We start from the raw sequence: 23,232 nt of genomic DNA, 5'->3' as shown, positions 1-23,232 counted from the left end.
ACTGTTAACAACCTAACTATATTATTACCTAATACCATTTTACCTCATCAAGTGTGAAACAAACATAACAATAAATGGTAGAAAAAGACAAGTACAAAGTGGTTTATCAAACGACTCAAATATATCACAGATAAGTAAGAGTTAAATGATGTGTTTTTATATATATATATATATATAAACACATCATTTATATATATATATATATAAATATATATATAAATATATATATATATATATATATATATATATATATATATATATATATATATATATATATATATATATATATATATATACACCATATATGCGGTAGTGGTGTAGTGGTAGAGCGCGCGCTTCATAAGTGAGAGGTTCCGAGTTCGATCCCCACCACGTCCCTGGTAGTACCGCGCTCAACTTGTTTCTCTGCGCAGCGGCCTTGTTTTTCAAGGTTCGTGTTTCGAAGTTAAAGAGAGAGGGTTATAAGTTATAACCACAATTAAGTAGCCTACTCGTCTGTAGTGGCTTTCTGGGCCTTGGGGAGGTGAATTAACAGAAAAATAATATATATATATATATATATATATATATTTATAAATATATATATATATATATGGAAATATTGCTGCCCCATGCCAAACCTTCAGTCGATGTAAAAATAAAACTATGAATGCCACATATTCCAACAATTAGCGACTGAATCAAGGCATAAATGGACATAAATGCAAAATGAACAAAAAACACGTGATCTACAAATACCTTTTGAATGGCGCTAGGACTGACCAACTAAAGTAGTTTTTTGGACATTTTCAGAACAATTGCCCCTTTTTTTCCTTTTCGCTTCACATATATCGTATTGCTTGCAACTTCGTCATCATAATTTAGATAGTGAATTGCTGATAGTATATGAACAGGCTTGCTGTCAATCCAGACCTGCGACAAAACTGGACCACACATTCGCCAATCACTATACCTACGCTGCAACTTCATTTTTTTTTTGTTATAATCTCCTTGTGAAATTGGCTGCGATCAACTCGTGCAGTACCTGTTGCATAAACCTTATTCTCGTAAAGATACTCAAGCAAACCAACTTTAGTGTAATAGTTATCTAAACTTTAGTGTAATAGTTATCTATAGATGGTATCCTTGTTTTAAAACATGTTGGGTTAGTTGATGGACAACAGTTCCTGCAAGATCATGGTCCTTTAGTCTATCAATATCTTTTCCAGTGTAAATCAAGAATGCTGATATGTACCCGGTAGGTGACTCAAGCTTTTATTCCAAATCTTTTACATTTTCTTGGAATAAATTGTCGGAAAGAGATTCTTCCCTTAAAAGGTATCATACTCTCATCAATGCAAATGTCTCTTTTTGGTTTATAAAGATTTCTGAATTTAGGACAAAGGTCATCTAGCAACATACTTACCTTGAAAGTTTGTCATAACCTTCATTACCCCTTGGTATTGCATCTGTCTTGTTGCAAAAATGAAGGTAACGGTGAATTTGTCTAAATCGATCATGAGATATTACTTTACTAAAAGATGAAATAGCAAAAAACCATTGTTTTTGTCTCCAATAATCATGGATACAAGGAAGTTTTACTATTCCCATGACTAAACGGATTGCTATAAATACTTTGATATCATTTGATGTAACATCAATCCATACCATTCTATGCTTTATAGGAGAAGATTGTAACCTTCTTGAATGGTAATTATTTGTTCCAGTGACAAGTTTTTGTATTAAAGCATTATCAAAGAACAATTCAAAGAGATGGATTGGTTTGATATTTCCATCACAATTAGGTATTGCAGATCTTCTAAATGTTGGTCCTGGTGTTGCCATAAATGGAATAATAGTTCTAATAGTTTTAATATTTTCCATTCTCTATTATCTTTGCTAATATTGCGCTTCTTAGTCTTATTGGTATGAAGTTGTTTACTTGTTTGTTGTTTACGGATTTTTATTTTATTATTTACAGTGCCATTGTTATCAGCAAATGCTATTGTATAGAGTCCTTTATTATTATTAGTTCCTGAATTAATAATAGAAAAATCCACATCTATTTTTTCTGTTGAATCATCTTCGGAACAAACATATTCTTCAGATGATGAAGATGAAATTATTTCTGATGATGATGATTGACTTGCTGACATCGCCATTGTCAATGGAGCTATTGTTGAGCAAATATCAGTTTTATTCTCTTGGAATTTGTTATCGTCAGACTCTGAAGACTCAGAAGACAAATCACTAACATCGTCCATTTCATCAGGGATTCGAAGAGCTTCAATTGGATCATTTATAATCCTATTTCTCAAAGCCATCTACGCTGAAAACATCTAACAATTACAAATATTTTTGTCAATTATCTTTAGTGTTTTAAACATGAAAACTATCCGTGAATTAAAAGTTCCAAATTTCCTAAGCTCAATTTATGTCTACAAGCACAAAAGGTTAACATTTAAGGCTAAATGGGGTTGAACTGTAACTTTTAAAGAGGTGTTTTGATTAATATAGCCAAGGCGCACATATGTGCGCCTTCGGCACGAAAGGGTTCATCCACTTTATTTTATTTATCAATTTTTACATCTTTTTCTATTGTAATGTACATACTGTCACATATTTTTTTATTTTTAGTTTTTAAACATCTTCGCTTCCAACAAGGCTGCAAGCAACCACTAATTGAAGTTGGGAGTTACTGGAAGAGAAAAGATGAAGATTGTAGAGCAAGATAACGATTGACGGACAACTTAAAGGATTATATGAATCAGGAAAGCAAGATGAAGGAAGTGAATTCCAAAGAGCTGATGTTCGAGGAAAAAAACTAGACAAATAAGCGTTTTTGGAGCACTTAGGAACAGTCACAGAAAAAGGATGAGACTTAATTGAATGAAGAGTAACATGAGAATGAATTTAAGTTGATGACACAAGAGACACTAGCTCTTTAGAGCAGTGCCCATTAGAGTATTTGTAGAAAAGAGAAAGAGAAGCAACATTACGACGATGTGATAATGGTTAGAGGTTGGCTGCAAGAGCAGGTCCAACAATGTTTACAATGCGTTTTTGCACCTTGTCTAAAGAGAAAGGGCATCATTAAAAGATCCGCCCCAGATATGGCAACGGTATTCCATACAAGAACGGATTTGAGATTATTAGAGATAGAGAATAGAATCCAAAGTAAGAAAGTGTCGAGCTCGATAAAGAGATGCAACCTCAGCAGATGCTAATTTTGCAACTGATTTGATATATGGTTTCCAAGAAAGATTGAAAGTAAGAGTTAATCCTAGAAGATGAAGAGTAGAAGATGAAGAGTAGATGACTCATCAAGTACATCACCGTTCATAAATGTAGGAAGATCTAAACTATTGCGATAACGATTGGCTGAAAAAAATTAAGTTTTATCTGTATTGAAGTTTACCAGCCACTGTGAGCCCCATGCTGTAGCAGAAGTGAGATCTTTTTCAAGCTCAAATACCCCCTCCAAGCAATCAGAGAGTGTTGGTTTCTTATCACGACAAGAGTAAATGGTAGTATCATCAGCAAACAATGCCACCTTAGATATGAGAATATCTAGAAGATCGTTAATGTAAATTAATAAGAGTATAGGGCCGAGGATTGAACCTTGAGGAACCCCTGGAGTTACAGAAGAAGAGGATGCTGTCCATCGAGGACAACTTTTATACTAGGATTGGAAAGGAAGGATTCAATAATCTTAAAGGTGTTGCCAGACACCATAAGAAGAATGCTTATGGAAAAGACCAGCATGCCAAACTTTATCGAAAGCTATTAAAATGTCAAGAGCAATGGCCTTAACCTCTCCACCTTTATCTATTGCACGATAAAACCCATCAGTTATTACTGTTAGCAAGTCAGCTGTAGAACGAGAAGATCGAAATTCATACTGATGGTCAGAAAGTAAGTTATTAGATTCAAGATGATAAATTAAGTGTTTGTTAATTAAAGATTCGAAAACCTTGCTTATGATAGGAAGAAGACTAATGGGACGGTAGTTAGACAAATCAGATCGCTCTCTAGAATTTTTGAAGATAGGGATAACAGATACCGCTTTCCAGCAGGCTGGAAAACAAGACTCTGATAAGCACTTGTTGAATAGTTTTGAGAGTATAGATGACAGCTCTGGAGAACACTTCTGCAAGACAATAACAGGTATGTTGTCTGGGCCACAAGCTGTAGAAGAGCCTAGGCAGGAAATCACTTTAGATACAGAAGCTGAAGTGATACGAATGTCAAGCAATGGATCAACCTGTTTGTTGGCAATATCAGGTAGAATGCAGCTAGTGGAATCAAGAGATGATATTGATGAAAAGTTTTTAACAAACAATTCAGCTTTGTCTTTAGGTGAGGTGACAAAGTCTGAACCATACAAAAAAGGTGGAATTAAAGATTTGCCCTCATTATTAATACAATTAAAGATTCTCCAGAAGTCACAAGAGCCTAATTTTCGAGATAAGATTCGAGATTTCATGACCTGAGAATAGGGAAACCTGAAAACCATGGAGATGAGTGAGGCTTGACCTGGAATCGTCGAGAGGGAACAAAAGATTCCATGCCAGCCTGAATCCACGAAGTTATGTAAGAAGCACATTTGTCGACAGGAAGACAAAAGATTTCTACCCAAAGGCCATCACAAAGAAAATCACGGAAAGAGTCAGCTTTACTGTAGTTGTAAGATAATAGGGGGATTCAGGTGATGAAGAATAATGAGATATTAGTTATAGAGAGATCAAACTGTGATCAGAAGCACCTAAGGGTAAATGTGGAGAAACTGAGCACTGACTATGATCAGAAACAAGATATAAGTCGAGTAGAGAAGGTAAATGATTAGGGTTGTCTGGAAAGCGAGTTGGAAAGTTGACTATTTGAGTTAGGGATTGAGAAAGGCAAAAGTTGTGGGCTTTAATGCCTGCAGAATCACTGACACTAGAGCCAAGCCATTCAGAGTGGTGAGCATTAAAGTCACTGACAACAACTATATTAGCTGATGGATAAAGAGAGAGGGCTTGGTCAATATGATCAGAAATAACATCAAAAATAGTGCAGACTTGAGATGAAGAAGAGCGATATAGAACAAAGAGAAAAGCGAAAGAGTGAAGTGGTGCTAAACGAAAACGAAATATAATTATATTAATTATAAAGATAAATTAATTATAAAGAAAAAAAAAAATTTATAATTAATAATAATTATAAAGATAAATAATAATTATATTAATAAGCTAATTAAACACTTTTTTTACTTTTTTAAACTTTTACTTAGTTGTATTTTTCAAATAATTGTTGTCATGCAAAAATTATGTAGGGCAGCACAGACAAAGACAAAATTAAGCTTTTTTATTTTTAATAGCTGCATATAGCTTAGTTTAGTTAATTCATGTGATCAACTAACTCATGCAAAGCTTTGCTTCAGGAAAATATATGCATTAAACATATATCAACTTAATATCTATAATATTTTTTGTTTTCTGTACAAATTTAAAACAAAATTATGTTTTCTTCTTTTTCATAACCTATATTTAACATTTTTAATATATATAACATTTTACAGAATTATGATTTTCTGATATTATAATAATTTTTAAAGATAATACTATAATTTATATTTATGATTATATTATATTGTAGTAATTTTTATTATATTATAACAGTAATTATAATATTATGTTGATACATAACTATTGCATGTTAGTATTTGTTTATTACGCAGTATTCAATATTATATATTTTTATATATTTTCAGTATTTATATTTTTTTGAAGTCAGTATTTATTTATTATTTATTATTTATATATAAAACTATTACAAATAAATATATATATATGTATATATGAATATATATATGTATATATATATATCAGGCCTTGTTAAGAAGCCTTACGCAGCTTGCATTTTGCCTGCGAAAAGGTGATTTGCCTACGCGTTCAGCAGTTTTGCGCTATGCAAAAACTTTTATCTTTTAGAATATTTAAATTATCTTTTGATGTCGTTAACGTGATTTTTAATCAGAAGAAATAAAGTCGTAAGTAAAAGCATTTAACCGCAATTGTAAACTAATAGATTTTTTGTTAGAAACAGTTTGTTTAATAATTTTTTTGTTATTGTTAAAAATTAGTTAAAAAAATAAAGTGTTTTAAGTTTTATTTTAAGGAATTAAATATATAAATTCCTTTTAAATATAAAAATTATTTTTTGTCATGATAGTTCAAAAAAATGCACGATTTATTTTGATGTAAATATTTTATTAATAAGATATTTTGTTTATTGTTAATTCAATAACGTAAAGTTTTAATGACGTTCGTTTAATTTATGAAAATAAATTATGATCACAAATATGTTATCGGTTACTGATAAATAACAAAAAAAAGACTCTTTATTGTTTAAAAACGTTATTAAAAAGAGTTCACAAATTAAATAAGGCAAAATTTATTAACAGTTAATAAAATAACCAAAAACCAACTGTAAAATCATAAGAAAATAAACAAACATTATTTTACGTTTCATGAAAAAAATATTTTTTTTTGAATCAAATTTAGTTCATATTTGAAAAAAATAATAAAAATGATTTCTTAAATAAGAACTTAGATTTTATTTGTAACTTTTGTTGTAGTGAGAAAAAAACAAACTGTATGATTTTTAACGCGTTAATAAAATAACTTTAATTACAATGCGGTACTTGAAAAGACGCCAATGACGCAATAACTTCTAACAATGCAAAATATATTTGCTGAGTTGAGTAACTTAGAAATGCGTTACGCGTTTTCGCTACGCAGCGAAATCTCGTAACAAGGCCTGATATATATATATATATATATATATATATATATATATATACACATATATACATACATTTATATATATATATATACACATATATATATATATATGTATATATATATATACATATATATATATATACATATATAAATATATACATATATATATATATACATATATATATATATATATATATATATATATATATATATATATATATATATATATATATATATATATATATATATATATATATATATACACAGTAGCTTGCAAAGGTAACCGAACGAGAGCATAACTTGAGATAACTTTTGAATGAAAAGTCCAATTTCTTTCAAATTTTCACTGAAATATCGAAAAATTGATTACAAATCTAAAAGCAAGTAAGTTTTTACTAAATTTAAGAATTTAATCTTAAAAGTTCATTTAATTAAAATATGCGCATGCAAAAGTATCCGGACAAAAAAACAACTTGAATTAGATTTTTTTTTTAAAAACATTTTTTAAATTGAAAAGGCTTTATTTTAAAGTATTGCTTTAGTACTTTGTTGGGAAGCCCTTAGCATTGGTTACTGCTTGAGAATGACAAGGCATTGAGTCCACCAGCTTCATAATCACAATAATTTTGATTTTTCCCATTCTTTTTTCAGAGTATCCAATAAATCACTTTTACTTGCTAGTTTTTGACCTGAAATTTGTTGATCAATGAGTTTACATAGACATTCAATAGAATTAAGAACAGGACTTTGCTAAGGCTATTTGATTAATCGAATTTCTTTGGTTTTGAAAAAGTTTTTCACAAGGTTTGGAGAGTGCTTTGGGTCATTGTACTGGTAAAACATCCTTCCAAATAACATAAACTTAAACTCATCACTAAAAAGTACTTTCAATCACTGTTTTCTTTCCCAATTCAAATGTTTATTAGCAAATCTTAAGCGTGCTTTTCGATTCTTTATATAAATAAGAAGTTTCTTTGTAGGACGTCTTCCATACAGATTTGAAGACCGTAAAAGACGTTTGATTGTGTCAACACTACATTTTACATTATAAAGTTCTTTAATTTCAGCATTTACCAAGACAGCATTTTACATGGAACATTTTTCAGGGCTCGAGAATGGATATTCAGCAGGATAATGACTCAAAAGACACTTCAACCCTTATGAAAGACTTTTTCAAAAACAAAAAAATTCAATTAATGGAATTGACATAGCAAAGTCCTGACTTTATTTCTATTGAACATCTATGGGAACACATAGATTGACGAATTTCAGGTTGAAAATCAGCAAGTAAATTTGATTAATTGAATATTCTGAAACAAGAATGGGTAAAAATCAAAATTATTGTGATTATGAAGCTGGTGGACTCAATTCCTTGCCACTGTCAAGCAGTAATTAATGCTATCGGCTTCCTGACAAAGTACTAAAGCAATTTACTTTAAAATAAAGTATTTTCAATTAAAAAAATGTTTAAAAAAAAAAAATCTAATTCAATTTTTTTTCCTGTGCGGATACTTTTGCACGCGCAAATTTTAATTAAATAAACTTTTAAGATTAGATTGCTTAGATTTAGTAAAAATTCATTTGTTTTTAGATTTGTTATTAATTTTTTGACATTTTAGGGAAAATTTAAAAGAAATTGGACTTTTCATTCAAAAGTTATCTCAAGCTCTTGTCCGGTTACTTTTGCAAGCTATTGTATGTATATATATATATAAATATATATAAATATATATATATATATATATATATATAATATATATATATATATATATATATATATATATATATGCTTTGGTATATATATGCTTTGGTATATATATATGCTTTTTTAAAGACCAAAGCATATATATATATATATATATATATATATATATATATATATATATATATATATATATATATATATGCTTTGGTCTTTAAAAACAGTGAATAATCTTTTTAAAATACCCTAACATATTTAACATCAATAAGTAATTTGAAATAATTGAGTCATGAAAGTTGTTCAGAGTAGATACACTGAAAACTTGAGCACAAAAGCCATTAGTACCATAGATGGGGTTAACTAAAGCCACTTTCAAAATTTAATCTTCGAAATTCATATGCACATATGTGTGTGTATATATATATATATATATATATATATATATATATATATATATATATATATATATATATATATATATATATATACATATATATATATATATATATATATATATATATATATATATATATATATATATATATATACATACATACATAAACATATATATGTATTTACATAAACATGTATATGTAATATTGAATAAATATATATTATATATATATTAATGTTATCACTATTATTAGTGTATTTATTTCAAACGTGTACATATAAATATGCACAAGATCCATAGATACAATTAAATGTAAAGTAAATAAAAGTACAAATACACCCATCCACAACAACCCATCACTCAGATAGACTTTTGTTAACCAAGTTGACAGTATTTTGTTAACACCATTGACAGTGAATTTTTTGGCACACTCTAAATCAATATATATATATATATATATATATATATATATATATATATATATATATATATATATATATATATATATATATATATATATATGTATATGTATATATATGTATGTATATATACATATACATATATATGTACTAAGGTTTCTTTTTATTGATTTTCAATAAAGTTTTTTTATTTTGTTTGCTTTATTTGTTATGATATCAATGTTTCAATTTTTTATTTTGTGGATCATTAGGTAGATTACTCTTTGTAAAAGTGGTGGAAAATCTTCATCAAGTTTATTAAGAGCATTATTAGTAACATCTGAAAGTTTTTTCTGGATATTCATTCCTCTTTTTTAAGCTTCATTCTTAAGCCTTTTACACTCGACACGAAATTTTTCAAAAATTGCTTTAAATTTTTAATTAACCATGCACTCTTGACAGTTAAGAAATGCAAAATGCAAAATTTTAATAAAGTTTGCAGCATAAAAGTATTCTAGGACAATTTTGACCTAATTCTCCTTCAGTGCTTTAAATGTTTAACAATAAAATGGGCTTATTTTTCAAATTGTTTATAATCAATATGAAATACAAGATTTTTTCAATATATTCTTTTATTAAATAGCCTTGATCAAAAAACCTTATGATTTTCATTTACACGATGACGTCAAATAAATGAAAATCACAAGGTTTTTAGATCAAGATCAAAAAAATCAACATCAAAAAACAACAACCTAATATCAAACATCATTAATGTTTGATTTTATATTTCTTAGTTAAATTATAAAATAATACTAAACATTGCTACTTATTATAACTGCATGTGATATTAAGGGATCCCACTATATTACATATATTTACAATAATCTCTAGTAATTTGAAGACCAGATATTTAGTTAAATAGTTTTATGGCATTATAAAATCGGGGTGATGCACATCACAAAAATGTTTAAAATTTGAACTTAGACTTTTAAATAAACCTTAAAAGAATAAACTTTTAAAGTCTAATGAGCTGTACGTCAAATTTTGTGTTTATCAAATTCAAATTAGTTAAAACATTCATAATAAATCAAAAGAACAGATTTTAAACTTGAAAAAACTCTTTTTTTTTTTTACTCTTTTATATATTTTTACACATAGGACTGGTTAGAAATCAAATATATAACATAAAACTTGTTTAAAAATGTTATTTTTTTAGTTAATGTTTGTATAGCATCAACATCATTTTATACCAAAAAAAATTACCTTTACTAAAAGTTTTTTTACCTAAAAGTAGCAAAATTTTATATCTAAACTTAAGTATTTAAAAAAAAATTTAACTTTATTTAATTTTAGACATACAAAAGGACTGAAAATAAAAAAATTTAACAGCGTAGATGACTGCGTGCCCTAACCAAACCCTCAGTCAATGTAATGGCACTCTGTTGTCAGGTTATAAGATAGCCGATGTAGCAGCACTCCCTTGTAGCAGCAGGCTATAAGATAGTTAATGTAGCAGCACTTCCTTGTAGCAGCAGGCTATAAGATAACTGATGTAGCAACACTCTGAATGTTTAAAAAAATATTCTAGTCTTTTAATTTGCGTTTTTGTGGTTTTTAAAAAAACATTAAATTTAATTAGTTTCCTCAATAAAATGAATACGTTTTGTTAATCTAACTTTAATTTTGTCAGTTTAAAAACCATAGACAAGCTACAAGCTATTTTTGACCACAAACTGTATATTTAAGCCCTCCACTATAGGTACACACGCACACGCACACACACACACATATATATATAAATATATACAGGCCTTGTTAAGAGGTTTTATGTCATTCAAACTTTACGTACAAAATGGCAATTTCACCTTGCGTTAAACAATTTATGTTACGCTAAAAGTTTTTTTAAATTCTAAACAGTTTTTTAAATCAAAGATTATTTAAACTTTAAAAATTATTATTTTTAGTCTTTTAAAAAAGTTTATGTGGAAAACATTAAACAGTATTAATTTTTTAAATATATTAACCAGTAATTAATTGTTTTTTATTAAATTTTTTTAAACAAATATTTTTTTATTTATATTTAGATAAAAAAAAAAACAGATTGTAAAATAAACTTTTTTCTCCTTTCCGCTTTAAAAAAATTTTTAATTTAAATTTATTTTATTATATTCAAATTTAATTTATTATTAAATATTAATATCTTTAAATTCATTTCATTAAATAGGGTGCAGTTTTACTTTTGGGACACAAATATTGAACAAATTAAAACTAAGGATTCTGGAATCAAAAAGTGGAAAAACAACTCAAAAATATATAACAACAACAATACAAGTTATTCAGTTTGCAATAAAAACTCTCAATAACCATTCGAACCCTTGTTTAATATCTGTGAATTTTTAAGAGCTGATTGCAATGAAAGTTTTTCATTTTGATAAGTTAGTTAAAATTTGACATATTAAAGCCTGATTACTCCAAGTTTTTATTTTTATCAGTAGGCAATAAGTGAAACTTAATAAATGAATGAATTTAATGGCTCTTAATATGTTTAGGGTGGTCAATTTTCCAAAAGTTAACTAACTACCCCTCCTTCGTATTATGCACCTGAGAGTAAACATTTAAACAAAAAAAATTTGACAAGGTCAGAAAAATATTAACTAGCTCTCTAAACATATTTCTCTAAACACACACACACACAAATATATATATATATATATATATATATATATATATATATATATATATATATATATATATATATATATATACACACACACACATATATATAGCAATGAAATTAATTTTTCGGAATATAAAATAAAAATAAAATAACTACAATTAAATTTGAAACATAACTTGGAGTTTCACGCTTTATGCAATCATCACTTGTTGCAAACAACCATATCAACAAAAAAATTAAATACAAAAATACAATACAGTGTTCAATACCCAAAAATACCATATATATATATATATATATATATATATATATATATATATATATATATATATATATATATATATATATATATATATATATATATATATATATATAGAGCAATTCCACGACCGTCACAGCGTGACAACCGTCTTTTTTTTTGTCTTTAGCCTTCAATATTTTATTATTAAATAGATATAAAAATTTTTTTTTTGCTATTTTGTTAGCTCATAATAGGTGCTACAAGAAACAAGAAAAAAAATTAGGGTGGATATATTAGCCTCTTGTTCATGCGAGAAAATATAAAATGTCACAGCGTGACCAAAATTTTCTCATTGTTTTTTAGTTTTTAGATCAACATCACAATTCAGCTAATATAGATGAACTGAATTATTAACTTGGCATTAAACAAAAAGTTTAGACATTACTCTTACAAGTTTTATAGCTAAATAACATTTATTTAATTAAATTTCAAACAGGTGCACCTTTAATTAACTTGTGGTAAACGTCACAGCGTGACATCACAGCGTGACCAGACACATTTGGATAATTATAAACCAGGTAAATGGGCTGTTTTTTTTAATAAATTTAAAACTAAGTAGAGAAGGATTAGACAAATATATAATTACATCTTCATAAAAATAGTTCTTACATAGTAATCTTCAGAACACGCCCATACTATATCATTGTCAAATCGCGTCCATATTATATTGCTGTCATATATACAACGTTTTAAAGTTTTTCGGGGATTTCGTCTGAAGACGTAAGTTGTTTCACTAAATACTTGGCACTTGAATAGGGTCGCATTTCTATTTTCCCATTATTGTTTTGAATTAGGTGCGCTGAAAATATTCCTGGTTTTGCTGGTGCTTTTGTAAATAGCTCATCAATTTTAAACTTTTTTATTGTATTTATAACATCTTCCATAGAAACAAAATAGACATTGAAATTAGTCTCATTTTTAACAGCTTCATGAAAAGTTATGGCATCAGTTATTATAAATTTTCTCTGGATTATTTTTTGCGTTGCTATTCTTTTAACGGTCCCACCTATAGCATCTACTGGTCCTTTCCCATGTGAAGCAGCAAAAAAGTTCCAGAATAATTTTAAATCATGCTGTTCTTCCAACCAAAGTATTGCTGATGCAATAAAACGATTTTTAAATTGATTACTTGGCCCGTCTTTCCAAACCTGTAGTATTTTAACACTAGATTCTATATGCTTAGATAATAAATTATGAACAAATACAAGAATAGATTCTTTTGAATGGCTTAAATCATCTGAAACTATGACAGCTGATGAGCATGAATTTTGGTACCAAAATACAGCAGTAAAAACAGTAACTTGCTTCTTGTACCAATGTGCTGACTGCACTTCATCTTGCCACAAAGTTGAAAAATTTTCAGCAAAATCCACTTGAAGAACGGCTGTATCTGGATTACTTTGAAGTTGGATCTTATGATCACGATATGTCTTTGATTGTTTCTGTTTAATAAAATAATGCCAAAGAAATGAAGGTAAAGATTTTGAAAAGGTGCTGTAAAGATCATCAACTCTTCCCTTTTTTTCAATTTTTTTAATATATTCCTTTCCATTACCTTCTGCAACTTTTTTCCATTGGTACCATGTAATGCATTTATTCTTGTCAATTTCATTCAAGGCAAATAGATTATGAAACTTTGCAGCATCTTTACATGTTGTACACATATTATTATAATAAATGTCTTTTTCACTATCACATACAATGCTAAGAGGAAACTCATGTGAATACAATGGAAAATTCGAATCAAACTTGTGCAAGGCTTCAAGGATAAGAATTATATTTTGATGCTGTTGACAACAACAAACGTTTCTTGACATTGAACTAGACAAAAGCACATGTGGTGGGCAAAAACTAGCAAACTTTGATTTTCCAACTGATTCTTCAGGATAATCACTTTTAAAAACAGCATAAGCTTCATTAACATTCATATACAAATGACGTTTTTGCACAGTTTCTTTCTTGTTCTTTAATCTCACCACAATGGTGTCTCTTTTACCGGGTGCTTGACGGGATATATCATCACGCTGATAAAAATCAAGAACCAATTTTACAGTTAAAGCATCTAATGCATTTTTACTAAGTATTTTTTCTGGGCTTGGGATTTCATTCATTTTTGTTAAAAGTTTTTGTACAACTTTAGCCCTCTTTCCGGGTGATTTTGGTAGTGCTGACTCGGCTCTCAGCAGATTTGTAAGGGGGTGATGTAACAGCTACAGATTTTGATTCTGCTCTTTTTTGTCTGCTCTTTCTCTTTCGCTGCCTTTCTTTTTCTCGTTCAGCCTCCAAATTAGCGAGTCTTCTTTCTTTTCTTTTTTTTGATTCTTTTTCTTTAACTACTTTTTCGCCAGACTTTTTTAACTGCCTTTCACGATATTTCTTTTGACGCTCAGCATGAGTAAGAGGCATGTTAAACCCTTGAAAGATTAAAAAAAAGGCAACACATTAGTTATGGAGATGCACGTATTACATCTAAGGCTCAATGGAGTTACAGTTATCCTTTAGAGAGGCTCAATGTATCTCAAAAGAGAGCCTCAAGGATAACTGAGCATTCATCCTCCAAATGTTGCCTTTGCAAAACATACCTATAATTTGTAGTTTTTTTTAATTGTAATTTTCTAAATTGTGGTTTCAGTTTGGCAGTTTTAAATTTTGTTTTAAATGTTGTTAAAAAATTGTCACGCTGTGACGTCACGGCGTGACAGAAAAAGATTCTAAAAATAACTTGAGCTAATTATTTTTTTAAACACGTTAGTATTTTTTTAGATGTACTAGATTGAGTTCTCATTGTGCTGGATTTTTGAAACCCTAAGTTTTACTGGTAGTCTTAGAAATAAAACTATTGGTATCCTAATTGTCACAGCGTGACAATAGTGGTAATAGCATTTGATTAAAACAAATGGTATTCTGAATTCGTCTGGCAATAAGTATGTTTTTATCATAAGTAGGAATGATTAGTGCAGCTTAAAGCTTGATTGCAATGAGCAAGACAGTTTTTGAATTTTTTATAGGTTCAATTGAAGTTTGGCGATTAAAAATGAATTAAATTATTGCAAAAACGCCTACTTTTACCTTCTGTTTCAGCCCATATTATTTTTTATAATAGCGGCATACCATAGTAAGCTATATATTTTCTGAAAGAGAAGAAGTAGAGCTTTCTACTGATTATAGTATTATCTATATTGGGTTGGTTTAATTTTATCATTTTTTGTGAGACGGTCGTGGAATTGCTCTCTCTCTCTCTCTCTCTCTCTCTCTCTCTCTCTCTCTCTCTCTCTCTCTCTCTCTCTATCTCTCTCTCTCTCTCTCTCTATATATATATATATATATATATATATATATATATATATATATATATATATATATATATATATATATATATATATATATACACACACACATAAACATATACAGCTATGCACAAAAGTTTATTCGAGATGGTAATTTTAATCAAACTTTTCAGGTTTTTTTTTAACTAAAAAAATCAGGAGAATGAATTTAATTAATTTTTATTTTAAAAAGAACAATTTATTAGCTATACAACTACAACATTATTAAGATAAGATAGTTAAAAAATAATTAAAAAAAATTAAATAAATAATTATATAATCATAAAATGAGTTGCATAAAAGTTTAATCAAGTTAAGGTTTAGAACACAAAAAATTAAAAAAATATACATATTTAATATTTAAAGTGTCCTCCTTGGCTCAATAGCAAAGAAGAATGATGAAATTAATCGTCTCTGCATTGATGCGCATAAAATTAATCGTCTCTGCATTGATTTGATTAATTTCATGCACATCTCACGTGGCACTTTCAACCAGTACTTGTTCAGAAGTTGCTTCAAATGCTCAGTTGATTGAATTTTATGGTTTACCAATTGAGTGTCGATCCATAACCAAATACTTACTATTGGGTTGATATCTAGTGATCTAGGGAACCAAGGCAACAAATTGATCTTCTTTGTGGTAAACCAGTTTGTTATACTATGTGCTGTGTGCTGGAGCCCTGTCTTGCTGGAAGATGTATTGCTTGCTTCTGCCATACAATTGTCTTGTCGACAGAATCAATTGTCTTGTTGACAGAAACGTGTTTTAAGTGTGTTTTAGTAGGTATATTGGTTGATACATTTATTATATAGCTCACAAAAACCAAGGCCTTTGCTGGAAAAACATTCCAACTGAGCCTTCACCACCTTGTGGTCTTGCTTGTAAATAGCGCTTGCAATATTTATCAGTTGCAAATCTTTTAACGTATATTTTTCCTTTGTGGTTCACAACCTGAAAATTTGACTCATCACTCCAAATCACTTTTGCCTAATATTCAACTGCCCAATGCAAATGTTTTTTGCACCATTTTCGGCTTTTGCGTTGTTCCATGATTGACAGGATAGGCTTTCTTATTGCAATGTAAGATCTAATATCTTTTTTTGCTAATGTTCTTCTAACAAGTTCTTTGCTTACGTTTCGATTAGAAAAGGATTGGTTGAATATTTGAGCTAGCTTTTTATTGCTGGGCCTAGGATTTTTTCTACTTTTCTGAATTAGCTATTTTTGGTCACTAAGCTTCAGTGGTCTTTCAGAACGAGGCATGTTAATGACGCTACCAATTAGTTCCCAGGTTTTCACTGTTATTTGCATGCCAAATTCAGAAACAGCCAAAAGTTTACTAATTTCAACATTGTTATGATTCTTTGATTTGACCAGTCCAATAATTAGCCATTTGATGCTCTCTGACACTGCTTTTCTACCCAATTGCAAGCAAATTGAAATTTAAAATGTTGCAGTTATTCTTTAGATAATTTTTTGCAATTAAAATATTTTTTTGAAATTTTAAAATTTTTTGAAATTTTAAAATTTGAAATTTTAAAATTTTTTTGAAATTTTAAAATTATTTTTTTATTTAAGAATCATGAGTACCCTTTATATTAATAATCAATTTATATTTATAGCGATAATTAAGTATAATAATTAGTTATTGAGTGTGAAAAATGTATAATTAATTAACTAAATTAAACTTTTTATGTCATCAGTAAAATACATCGTATAACGTTTAATTAGTTTTACGGAAGTAGTGTAGTATGTGTGAATATTTTGTGTGTGTTTATTTTATTGATAGAAACATAAATAACAATACGCAAAAAAATAATAAACTTTAAATCTATATCCGTTAAACTTTAATGTTTGAAAAACTGGCACATAGTTATAAAAATCTCAATTAAACTTTTGGGCATAGCTGTATATATATATATATATATATATATATATATATATATATATCTGCTGATTTAAAAGTGTTTGAGGTCGACAAAAAATCAAAGACCTTGTTTTATTGTTACCCTTTTGTGTCAAATTTTTTTTTGCCAACCTCTAACAGTTTGAGGTTGGCAATAAATTTGCGCGTTATTTTTCCTAATTCCGAGGGTTGCATATATATATATATATATATATATATATATATATATATATATTAACTCACTCATATATTTAAAAGGTATTTTTATTTTTAAGTTTTTTGATACATACATTTACTTCTTCATATATCCCAGGTTGTCCTGGTACATTGGATGGGAGATATATCATCAACTTAGGAGGAGTTTGCAAATGAAGGTTTTGAAAATCGATACCTATAAAAAAAATTAGATTAAATCATTAAATAAACAAATAATATAAATACGTAATCACACACATAGACAATAAGATGGTCGGGATTTGCCATATCTAGAAATAATTCTGGTCTTTAAATTTTCAGCTTTTTAAAAACAGTAAACTGTTGTAATCACAAAATTCAATAATTACACAGGTCAACAAAAAATTTTTTTTTCTGGTGCCAAGCAAACAATTAGTTTTTTGTGTAGGATTTCTCATTTTGATTTCAAAAATGCAACTCATTTTTCACCATTACGTCAAGTTCTAAAGATATTTGGGTTCAAATCTTTAGCATTTGGGGTAAAATCTCGAATATTGTCAAAAAAAAATAATCTAAAGTATGTCAATCTGGGTCTTAATAGAAGCATATTTTCATTAAACCCCTTTATATTTATACCACAAATACTAAATTTGAACCAAAATATATTTAAAACTTGATGTGATGGTGAAAAATGAGTTGCATATTTGAAATCAAAATGAGAAATGCTATACAAAAAACAAATTGTTTGCTTGACACCAGAAAAACAAAAAATTTTTTGTTGATCTGTGTTATTATTCAATAAAAAATTTATGCATTTTAAAAATATGATATAAAATCTTATAATAAAACTTTTTATTGTAATTATAATTAAAAATAATGATTTAAAATTTATTAATTTAATTCACTTGACCAATCATCAGATCAACTAGAAAAACTATACAACACAATGTAATAAGAAAATATATATACATGCACAACAAAAGAAAACATATGTATATGCGCAACAAGTTTAAACTTTATCTTCAACTATTAATATTTATCTAAGTATTAAATATTTAACATTATCTAAATTGTCAAATAAATTTTTTTTTTTTTATTTGACAAAAAAAATATGTTTATTTTATTTTTCTACATTAGTTTTTTTTTCTTCTGAAAAAAAAACAACAAAAAAAAACAACAAAAAACAGATTGTCTGGATTTAATAAATGCTGTGAAAATTAAATTATGCAAAATATATAACAACTGTGCCAACATAAATCAACAAAAGTATGTTTATAAATAATATATCATAATATATATTTATCAGACGTTTTGTCATGACATTAAACTGATACTATATTGAGACGATTGAGGCTTCTTAGCTGTGGTAAAGACAACCTCCTTAGTAGATTGAGAAATCTGATATAAAATCCCGAATTTAATTGTGAGTAGGAGCAGAAAGAATTCAAAAACCTTGGATGGTAATTCTCCTAGTGGTAGTATCATTATAAACTACATAAGTTTTAATCTGCTAAAAAGGTTAACACCAGGAAAGTCATCTGGTTGTAAAAAATTTCTTTAACTCTATACTTCCTTTCTTTACTTAAATAAAAAAATGTGATTAGGGAAACAAGTCCAAGCCACATGTTAAATGTTAAATATATATATATATATATATATATATATATATATATATATATATATATATATATATATATATATATATATATATATATATACACTTTATGTAATAAATATACACTACTATACACTGATTTACATCGTGTAAAAAAATCACTTATTTGGAAAATTATATTAAAGTAAAGTACTTAAAAATTTTGTAGGTGAGCAAAAAATATACATTGTAACATGTTTCAGCAAATTTTTAAAAAGTTATTTTATTTTTGTAAGACTAATTGTTTATTTTATCTTGTTTATTTATGCAAGGGGATATACTAATTTAATGTTTTCATTTATTAATTTAATTTTCTTGTTTATTTGATGATCTTCAAGAACTTTGTTTACTATTTTTAAGAAAAGCTTTAATTTTGTTTCCAAAAGTGAAACAAAATTTTTCATTTTTTTTTTGAAGTTAGTAATTACAAAAAAAAAAAAAATCATAAATGATATACAGAAATAAATTAATATTACCATCATAATATGGATGATTTACTAAATCATCATAAGTATATCTTTTTTCAGGATCCAAAACCTAAAAATTAAGATAGGATAACATTACAAAATATCAAAACTTTTTTTTAATGTATACTAAAACTTTATATATGAATATAAACAATGAAAAAGACTATAGAAAGTAATTACAAGTAAGTTCTCCACTAAGACTTTTTCTTTATCTGGAAAACCTTTTGGAAATGTATATTCTAGTTTAATAATTTTTTGGAAAGTTTGGTATTCATTTCTAAAATAAAATTTATTATAAACTTAAATAAAATAAAAACTTATAAAAAAAAAAAAATATACTTATATAAAATATAAAAATGAAAAAATTATAAAAAAGTCCCCAACTTTTTTTGTTCACTTTTCTTAAACGTAAAGTTTTCTTTTCATTTTTAAGTGTGCATTATATTTTTTATCTTTAACATATTTATTTGTTTATCATGATTATTTAATATATTTATTTGTTTATGATAAAAACCTATAGAGAAAACTTTTTTTTCTAAATAATTATTTAATTTTGTTTATAGTCATCAAAATTTTACCATAATTACTAAAAAAACAAAAAAGAATTCTTACCCACACTGAAATGGAGGTCGACCAGCTCGTAGCTGATAAATAATACAGCCTAAAGCCCACCAATCAGAGCTAATAATGAAAAATAACAACACTATTTATGCTTATCTTGAAAATATGAAGTCGTTAGAGTTTGATTTTAAGGCAAAACGTGTGCAAATAAAATCCCAATGTATCCCTGGTAGCAACAAGATTGCTAAGCTTGTTAACATTTATGCTTTAAAGTTATATGGCCATAAGAAAAATAGGCACAACACCATAGATAATAAAGGCTAGGGTGTTCAATAAATTATAAAAAAAAAGTCTTATTAATAGAAATAAAATTAAAAGGTATATAAATTTTTTTTTTGCGTATTAGATAGTGGCACAGTCCAGAAATCCCAAGGACAAAATATTATTAATTGCAACCCTTAACAAGAAAATACTGTTTATTTATTTTTGTTACAAAAATTCCTACCTTTTACTTGATAATTTTTGGGTCAGTAATTCTGGTGAAACATATTGAGCAGTACCAACAAATGAGTTCTTTTTCTCTGAAAATTATTTTTTTATTAATATGATAAAACATGTTTTAAATTATCTTTTGTTCCATTTTAATGAATTATAAGCTAACATTTATTAAAAATACATACTTTCACCTATATTTTGTGAGGAATTTAAAAGTTTTGCAGTTCCAAAATCGGCTAACTTGATGTGCATATCTTCACTTAATAAAATATTTTCAGGTTTAAGGTCTCTGTAAAAAAAAAAAATTTAAGTTAAATGTTCAACATCTTATTGGTGTTGTTTGAACAAGTTTCCATAATGTCATTTTCTTATTTAAATATGAAATAAAATAAAGCAACTTTTATACAAATTGATGGCCTTCCTAGCATTAACCTTAATTCTTATAATTGGATAGCCTTCCTAGCATTAACCTTAATTCTTACAATTGGATAGCCTTCCTAGCATTAACCTTAATTCTTACAATTGGATAGCCTTCCTAGCATTAACCTTAATTCTTACAATTTGATGACCTTACTAGTGTTAGCCTTAACTTCTGCCATTGGATAGCCTTCCTAGCATTACCTGTTGCAAATCTGAATATTTTTATTATGATACTACCATCTGGAAGATAAGCATCCAGTATTTACAAGCTCCTTCTACCAGCAATTATATTATAGGTTTTATATCAGAGTTTGCCTTTTCTGCTGAGGAACCTCGTGTGACATGACTGCTAGGGTTCAGTACATGCATCGACTGAGGGTTTGTGTTTCGGTATTTACTATCTAAAATATAAAACTTTTATTATTTTTTATAATTAGGGAATATAGAGTTTTTTTTATTGTTCTTTGTTTTATTCTTCTTTTTCTGAAAAGTTTTTTTCCACTTTAAAAGTAGGGTTACGCTTTTACAACGAAATGGTAAATGCAAATACACTGTAACTTATGTTAGATTGATGGTGTTTTTACTTTTTACCATTTTTTAAAGAAAAAGCTCAATTACACTATTAATGTAACAGTGTATTAAAATGATAATCCTCTTGCATTTAATACTTTTACAGCATGAGTTCAACCCTAATTAAAGGTAGGCAAAAGAAACAAAACTCAACAATGATAAATATGTAATTTACTTTAAAAGCAGTAAAATGAGCCCAACAATTATTTCTTTGATTTCTTTGAAATGAGCTAAACCCAACAATTATTTATTACCAGTTAAATGGAGCAATGAAGAGTAAAGTTGAAAAAAAAAAAAAAAAACATTTTTAAAATTTACTATTTTTCTACAATCAATATTTAACTTCAGATTCAAATTTATGTTTAGAAAAAAAAACCCAGACTCTGGAATGTGTCGCAGACCTAATATTATTTAGAGCCACAATATTTTCACTTTTAAATGACAATTATTTTCAAAAAAAAAAAAGATCAATTAAAAGTGAAAATTAGCACTATTTAAAAATGCAAATAAAAATAAAATATCAAAGAGATAATAATAATAAATAATAATCAAAGAGATAAACAACAGAAAAAAAAATTTAAACATGTATACCTATGTATTATTCCTAAATCATGAAGATAACCAACTGCAACAATAATCTCAGCTGAATAAAAACGAGTGCATACTTCATCAAATGCACCTAACTAAAACAAAAAAATAAGTGCATACTTCATCAAATGTACCTAACTGAAAATATTTTGCACTGGTCATTGTTGGACGACCCTCATGGTCATCTGTGCCACCGGATGACCACGAGGGTCGTCTGGTGGCACAGGACAACTCGCTTTCTCCAAGGGCAACTGAAATTTTAAAAAAATGCCTGTCAGTAACCCGGCAAGACGACCAGACAGTTTGTTACTTACAAGTGTGTTAATTAATAAAACCATATTTTGATCCATAAAGATTTTATTCCTTTCGATTATTTTAAAGAAAACTTTAAAGCATTTAAAGTAGTTTAACAATGAGTACACTATGGTGCGTTATATAATTTCACCAAACTTAATAAAAAGTAGCAGAAATGCGATTTAATATTTTGAAGTGCAACTGTGCTGTTTTTTTAAATATTGTTGTTGTGCTTTAAAGCATGTTTCTTCTCAATTTTAAATGAGTTTTAAAATTTAATTTTTTTTTTTATTTTCACATGCAATTGTATCATTTTTTTAAACCTTATAGTCCTTTTTGAATCACGTGAATGGGCAGTTTAATCATTAATAACCCTGAATCTCTTGTTTTCCATTAGTAAAATAAAATTTTATTTTAACTTTGTCAATTAAAATTAACAAAATAAAAAACATTAAGATGCACATAAAAAATTATTATTATAACACAATGATGTATGTGGAAATTTATTTTTCCTAAAAAAAAATGAAAAATGTTTAA

The 23,232-nt window shown here is 27.5% G+C and overlaps 1 protein-coding gene across 1 annotated transcript in view; it reads right to left on the bottom strand.

Annotated features, from left to right (window-relative positions):
- Positions 1 to 23,232, bottom strand: part of LOC100200349 (3-phosphoinositide-dependent protein kinase 1) — a 51,090-nt gene that overhangs the window by 15,904 nt on the left and 11,954 nt on the right. The window contains 7 exon segments of the mRNA NM_001280902.1: positions 17,763 to 17,863; positions 19,777 to 19,837; positions 19,948 to 20,044; positions 20,380 to 20,448; positions 20,834 to 20,909; positions 21,009 to 21,112; positions 22,405 to 22,496. Of these exon segments, the coding sequence (NP_001267831.1) occupies positions 17,763 to 17,863; positions 19,777 to 19,837; positions 19,948 to 20,044; positions 20,380 to 20,448; positions 20,834 to 20,909; positions 21,009 to 21,112; positions 22,405 to 22,496 (600 nt within the window).

This window comes from Hydra vulgaris, chromosome 08, assembly GCF_038396675.1.
Source record: "Hydra vulgaris chromosome 08, alternate assembly HydraT2T_AEP".
In the NCBI taxonomy this organism is placed as follows: domain Eukaryota; kingdom Metazoa; phylum Cnidaria; class Hydrozoa; order Anthoathecata; family Hydridae; genus Hydra; species Hydra vulgaris.
Note: the sequence above shows the minus strand (reverse complement) of the source record. Positions and strands in the feature narration are given on the sequence as shown.